Genomic DNA, 7033 nt, shown 5'->3' on the forward strand with positions numbered 1-7033 from the left:
AATAGACAATTTTGTTTATATATTTCAGTGCACAACAGTTAACAGTGAAACTGTTTTGTTTTTTTAAAGAAAATTGCATCTATAAAGAATACTGCCATTCATACAAATCAAAATGTATATGATTTCAGTGAATCCATGACAATATCCATGCTGTGCTATCAAATGGTTACTAAAAAATAAAGCACAGTGACCACTAAGTCCTGGGAGCTAAGCAAAGCTGCCATACTGAGTGTCAGAAAAGTGGGCAAGAAAAAAGGCAGTACACTTCTAAGAAGTCTGAAATATCAATCTGTCCTTAGCCTCCAATGCCAGAAAATGCCCTTGATCTGCCTGTCACACAAAGAAGCCCAAGGTGTATGTTTGTGCTCCTCAAAAAAAGCCTCTGCATTCATCATTGGTAGCATCTCTCACCACATGTAGTAGCTCCGTGTGGTGTCAACCTGGCTGGGTTTGGTCTCTGAGGAGCCCTCTTTGTCCTTCTCACTGTCCGCCTCCCACAGGTTGATGAGGGGAGGATACAGCTCATTTAATGGGATGGAGGAGGTTTTCTGCATGTACTTTTTCAGAGAGTGATGGTAGTTTTTCCTTTTCCACCTCTTGGCAATGTATATGGTCATAGAGGCCAGGCTGATGATTGCAAACATTGTTCCCATTACAGCTGCTAGAGCAGTATTGGTCCCTTGATCAGATATCTCCACAGCAAAGGTAGCATGCTTTGTTGTGACATTAACACATGACTTCTGAGTTTGCTGGTGAATGTTAGAGACTGTGAGACAGACCTCATACTCAGTTGCAGGTTGTAAATGTGTGAGATTATACTCATGAACATCTACTGGCACCCTGGCTGTGTATGTGATGTGGGGATTGTCTATTTCCACCGTGGCAGATGACCACTTGATATTAGAGGTCATGACATTGGAATTGTCCTTCCAGGAGACCAGGATGGAGTGGGACTCTGTTTGTTTAACATATATCTTCATAAGCTGGGTACTATCCAAGAGAGTCCCATTCACTCTCATGGCAATGACCCTGGTATCTGCGCCCTCTTTGTTCTGTGCCACACATGTGTACGTACCAGAGTCCTCTACCTGGATGTGAGAGATCCGTAGTGTCCCTTCTCTACTGAGGCAGTACTTATCAGACAGGGTATCCATCATCACTTTGTTTCCCATTGGAGTTACCCAGTAGATTTCAGGCTCTGGTTGGGACATGGCTCTGCAGTCCAAGTCCACCGTCATGCCGATGTCCAGGTTGAGGTGGTTGGGGAAGGTGTCATGGGAGATCATGGGTAGACACTGGTCAGAGGAGTCCTGCTGTAGAACCTCCCTCACATGTCGACCTCTGACCTCGGCTGGCATAGCACAGAACATGCTCAGGGGCTCCATGAAGCGGATGCTGGTCTTGTTGGAGCTCATCCATTTGATGACACAGTCACAGCGTAGGGGATTGCTGTGGATACTGACCTCCCGCAAATTGGGCAGAGAGTCCACTGTGGCCTGGTAAAGGGAATTTAGGGCATTGTTGTTCAGCATGAGGCTCTCCAGAGCTGGGACATCACGGAAGGCATAGTGGTGGACATAGGAGAACTTGGGGTTATTGGTAGCCTCCAGCTTGGTGAGCTCAGGCAGATTGTCAAGGGCGTAACGGTCAATAGACACCAGCTCCACCATGTTATTAATACCCAATTCTTTCAGTCTCAACATGTTTTTGAAGTCCCCCTCTTGGATTTTGATGACAGGGTTTTTGTTCAAGTCCAAGAACTTCAGGTTTGGCAGTTTTTGAAGGGCTTTCTGAGGAATTCTGACCAGTTTATTGTCATAGAAAGATAGACTTTCAAGATTATCAAGTCCCACAAAGGCATTCCCAGGTACATCTGTTAAATCCATTCCAGCTAATACTAAGCTCCTTAAGTTGACTAAAGGCTTGAAGTTAAAGTCTAGGACACCAATCACAGGGTTTTCCCCAATCATGAGAATCTCTAGGTTGGGTGTGGACTCAAACCAACGGCTGTCAATGGCCTTCAGCTTGTTGGAGTTAAGGTGGAGCCTAAGCAGGTTGTGCAGCCCGGAAAAAGCATTGGGGAAAATTATGTTGATCTGATTATGGTTAATGTAGAGCTCCTGCAGGTTGCTGAGGTCCTGCAGGCAGTAGTCAGGCATCTCAGTGATCTGGTTCTCCTCCAGGTGCAAGGTGGTGAGCTGGGACATGTTGCTCAGGCCCACGTCACGGATGCTGCTGAAGTTGTTCTGGGAGAGGTCCAGCTCAGTCAGGTTGAAGAGCTGCTCCAACTCCTCGCTGGTCCTTGCAATGTAGTTACTCTGCAGGAGGAGGACCTGTGTGTCGCTGGAGAGGTTGCCAGGGATGCGTGTGAGACGAAGGTCGTTGCAGTCCACGGTCGTGGCCTCTCTGTAGGTGGACTGAGGGGTGAACCAGGGTCGGATCTCACACACACAGAGCTGGGGACACTCATTGCTCTGGACAGAGGACAGTCCAACGGTTGCCAGGATCAGGAAAGCAAACAACTGGCCTAGAAGACAGTATTTGAAGCTCTCTCCAGCCATTCTGTTTGCTTTTGGTCACCTGCCCTTACCCACAAAAGGTGGGATAGAACAAGGGATAAATGAATTTGAAGGAAGTTGTGATATTGTCATTAACCAGTGATTTAGTTGATTGGTGGTTTTATTCCTCTTAAATGATTGAGATAAGTATAGCTTAGGTCCTTCTGATAACAGGTGTATTTTTTCTGAATGTCTAGATGTTCTGTGATCCTTGCAGCCTCTCTAGATCTTGAGATAACAAAGGGAATCTGAAAAAGAAACACGCTGTAATTATTATACAAATCTGCATGTGAACAATCTTAATAAAACTGTAAAATCATGAGCTTAATGCCCCTTAGAGATTCTGAAACATCAGCGTCCTAAATCAGCTCATTATAATGCACATACAATAGAAAAATCAACTTTCATTAAGAGCTTTCATCTACACAACAGGCACAGTAGGACCAGATCATTAGTGCCTTGAAAATTGTTAAATATACTGAGATATTTTAGCATGCTGTATCCCAAGCAAGAAAACATAAACTGCATTCTGAATTTAACAGCAATGTTATGAAAACATAAATGTAGTGTAGTAGATCGATTATATGTTAAATTATCAGATTTGTGAGAAATTGAGCCATTGTTACGTGACCAAGGGAACATCAATGTCAATAATCAAGTGAAATTGAATCTATTCGATTATGTTTCAAGTGTATCAGGGTGAGGGCTTTATGAAGATCTTTTTTTTATTATTGTTTCAAGGACAGGACCTGACTGCACCATTCCCCTTCCTGGTCTGACTGTCTAGATTGGAGAGGATTCTCATTAGGGGTTACTTGGGCATCTGCTACCCCATATGCCACTAGTACAAACACTGGATGAAGTCATTTTTGATTCTCCTCATGAATGCAGCATTGTCTCCACAAAGTAAAGGACATGGTATTTTACCTCTAATGCAGTAAACATCGGCAAAATCATGAACAATGTCTGAGCTACACATCTTATTATCACAATTCACTACATTTATTATATTATAGTTTTTAGAGAGAGACCTAGGTACTGCATTGCAAGGGTGTCTCAACCAAAATGCATTGTGAACAACATTTGCTTAATACTGTACTTATACTTAAGAAGCTTTAAAAAGAGTGAGCTGACTAATTAATCTGACTACAAACTGCCTGGCAACAGAGCATAAGTTCGAACTCGTCCTGTGCAAGGGATTTCTTCTGGGACAGGATGAAGCAGAGGTGAATCAGGGGTAATGCAGTATTTTCTCCCAAAGAAAAAGCAGTTAGTTTGGTTCAAATTGACTTTGCACGTCAGGATTTAGTGTACGAAGATGCTCAGGTAGAGATATACCTGAGGAAATATAATGTTTTCAAAATGTGTCCTAATCACTGCGCTTTTAAATAAGAGCAATCTCTTTCAAAAAAAATAGCAGGAAAAGAAGACAAACATTCCAATTAATAAAATCAATTTCCATTTCATATTTACTTTCATGTTGTAGCCAGCCTAAATGTAGACATAGACTAAACGTATTGTTAATGAGCTAATCCTGCACGTATCACTGGATTCAACTGCATTTACTAAATACAACAGAATACCTGACTGAAAATGGCATCCCCACCAACATTACACAGAAGAAACCAGCCCATTCACCAAAGTTGAGGAGTCTTGAGGTTTCTTAATTGTATCTACAGAAGAATACTTTACAAAAGGTCCAAATTAAAATGACAGATTTACTGGAATTTCACCATGCACCTCAAAATAAAAGTGGAGCAATCTAACTATAGCTCTAGTTGTAGGATGATATTGTGATAATATTGCCGGGATACAAACTAACAGCAACTGTTGGAATGCTGATTGTTTAGGATTTGCTGTCAAAGACATCAGGTCTTTCAGATGCACGAAGGAGGAAAATCCTTTTTCCATTACGTGTTTACTTTTCCAATCGTGCGTTAATGTCAATAATCTTTCCAGAGTTGAAATCCTATCACATATTTCGGAATGAAATAAACAAAATAAGATTTGCCCTCAGGGATAAGCAAAGGAGTTGGGCTTTATTTCAAATTCATGCAGAAATGAAGTTCCTTAGGTATGTCAGCAATCGAGTTACCTCAAAACAATGAATGTCAGTTGGTTGATAAAAGCAGTATACCATGAGTGTCCCCTGGTGGAGAGCTCTTACTGTCTATTTTTATTTCTACAGTACAAACATGATTAGGTAGACTTATGTCCAGGCTACATATGCAGAGACAGGGATATAAGGGTTTCCTGTACAGTCAAAGCAATTGTATCTGTGGTAGAAAAGAGCTTGTCTAATTGCCTCTTCAAGTAATTGTTGCCAGTTGATGAAACAGAGAAGCCACATAAAGCTCTTCACAAACAAGGTCGACAGGAACCTCTCATTTAAAAATTCAAGAGGGCTAATATAATCTCAAAAGGTCACAGTTGATTCCAGCTGCATAGTCCCAATAGAATCTAGCATTTAAACAACTTTAAGGCAATCAACCATGCATGAGATTAATCCACCACTTCATCTTCAGCAACATAAACACCAACGAGTGGTTTTCTCCAGAGGACTGATGACTGCTCATTGGTCACCTCTTCAGAATTCAGCATCCAAGTGAGGGAGTTGGAGCTCCTTAGTTGAACAGCCAATATGTCCAATTCAATGACCCAGACAAAAGACCCATGTGCAACTCTTTCTAGTAAACACCCCCCTCCCCCTCCGTCCGGTTGCCCAGCCCCAGCCCATAATGGGGTTCAGTCCTCACGGTGCTTAACGGTGCGCTGCAGCATTGTCACCCAACTCTGCCTTGTGGAGACACACGCACCCTATTACCAGGCCTTTGTCAAGTTGTTCGCACAGATCAGAGTTATGTGTGTTTTTATGAATGTTTGATCTTTCCGTTTTGAGAGACGGCATTATCAATTTGACATCGGAAAAAAGAGTGAAGTAATGATAGGCACTGTCACACTGCATTAAAAACTTTTTTCTTGCTTGACTTCAGTTAGCCAGTAACGAGACCTACCCGCAGTGAGCATGGTTAAAGCTATTCTCTTACTCAGCTGTTATACAGGCAACAGCTGCAACAAGAAAGACCTTCAGCTAATCACAATTGTCATTCAACCCCCCAAACTCCGTTGTCTTTAAAGTTCTTGTGGTGAGCTTATTGTGTAGCCTAATGCCCCAAATATCCGTCGCCTGCTCAACTTCTGTCGGGTATTATGAGCAAATCGAGACATCTGCCCACACGCTTTCACATTGATATGCAAATCACATTTTAGCAAGGATGCTCACACCACGCTTTAGCCTACCTCGGCAGTGGTGCCGCAGCAGACGGATGAAAGTTTGTTACCATGAACTGATATTTGACGCATTGTTAATTGCCTTTCGCCTAGGCTACTGTGCATGTTTAAAATAGTAAAAGCATGGAAATGTTTTATTCACGTATCAATGCTATCAACGTAATCAATATTTGGCTACGGGTTTTCAAAATTAATTTGACCAATTATGCATGCATGTATTTGCCCAAGTAGAGTAAGTCCGATTTGGCATCCTTGTCTTTGCAGAAATATGGGTAGGAATTGAAAGAATACTCGGTAATTGTAGGGCTACCTCATACAACTTAAAAGTATCAATAGGCCTATAATTATGACTTCAACAATCTGATTGTACCCTATTTTCCCTTTAAAACATGAGATAAATCCAAATTCATAGGCTAGCATAGTTGGTACTACAAGGAGTTCTTTGGATATCCGTCCAGCGGTTTTCAGTTCTCAATCAAATAATTAAGTAGCCTAAATTAAAATGAACTTATTCTGTATCTTAAACAATATTTCGAAAATGACAAAAAAAAAAGTATAGGTATGCTCTCACCTCGTCGGCATGCAAGGATGATGGCAGACGCAGTTCCTTTTTAACACCTGAAAGGGTTCGAATGAAAACCCATAGTCTGTATGATCAGTGAATAACCACACAAAAATAAACGAATTAATTTTTGTCGCGTAAAAGGAAAGATAGTATCATACATTTAATCCATACGATTCTAACAATCTTTTATGTACTTGTCGTTCCTATATCCACTATGCTGCGATCTTCCATGTAGCCTTTGTGAAGAGCATGGTGCGATTCATAGACATCCACACAGCACCTGCAGCCTACGCCGATACTTCTCGTTTTCAAGGAAAGAAATGATAACACCTGGTGCTGTCCAGACTAGTCAGCTGATTCCTGAAAATGCTATTGGTTGATAGCTGGTGCCTGTCATTTTCACCCAAGCAGAGCACCATCTGTTCTAGGCTTGTTGTGGTGCGAACAAAGGCAGGCGCAAAGGCTGCGCAGTGGGACAACGCGGGGCGTGGAGAAAGACGCTAAGGGGGGGCACCTAAAATGTTCTTATGAGAAAGTCTTCCTCCTGCACCCCCTCCTCAATTCTTGACGTAGTTCTATAGGACAAATTATCACTTTGTTCTTCAGTTGATAAGTTTTT

At 42.0% G+C, this 7033-nt stretch overlaps 1 protein-coding gene across 1 annotated transcript; it reads right to left on the reverse strand.

Moving 5' to 3' along the window:
* On the reverse strand, positions 1-6826 carry lrrn1 (leucine rich repeat neuronal 1). Its single transcript, XM_062463351.1, has 2 exons — positions 6421-6826; positions 1-2806 (listed from the first exon to the last, which is right to left on the reverse strand). The coding sequence occupies exon 2, from the start codon at positions 2559-2561 to the stop codon at positions 408-410; it is 2154 nt and encodes a 717-aa protein (XP_062319335.1). The 5' UTR covers positions 2562-2806; positions 6421-6826; the 3' UTR covers positions 1-407.
* Between the last annotated feature and the right edge of the window lie 207 nt (positions 6827-7033).

Source organism: Osmerus eperlanus, chromosome 1 (assembly GCF_963692335.1).
Source record: "Osmerus eperlanus chromosome 1, fOsmEpe2.1, whole genome shotgun sequence".
NCBI lineage: Eukaryota > Metazoa > Chordata > Actinopteri > Osmeriformes > Osmeridae > Osmerus > Osmerus eperlanus.

Coding starts and splice junctions, on each gene's coding strand:
- lrrn1 (XM_062463351.1), bottom strand. CDS start 2,561: ATGGCTGGAGAGAGCTTCAAATACTGTCTTCTAGGCCAGTTGTTTGCT.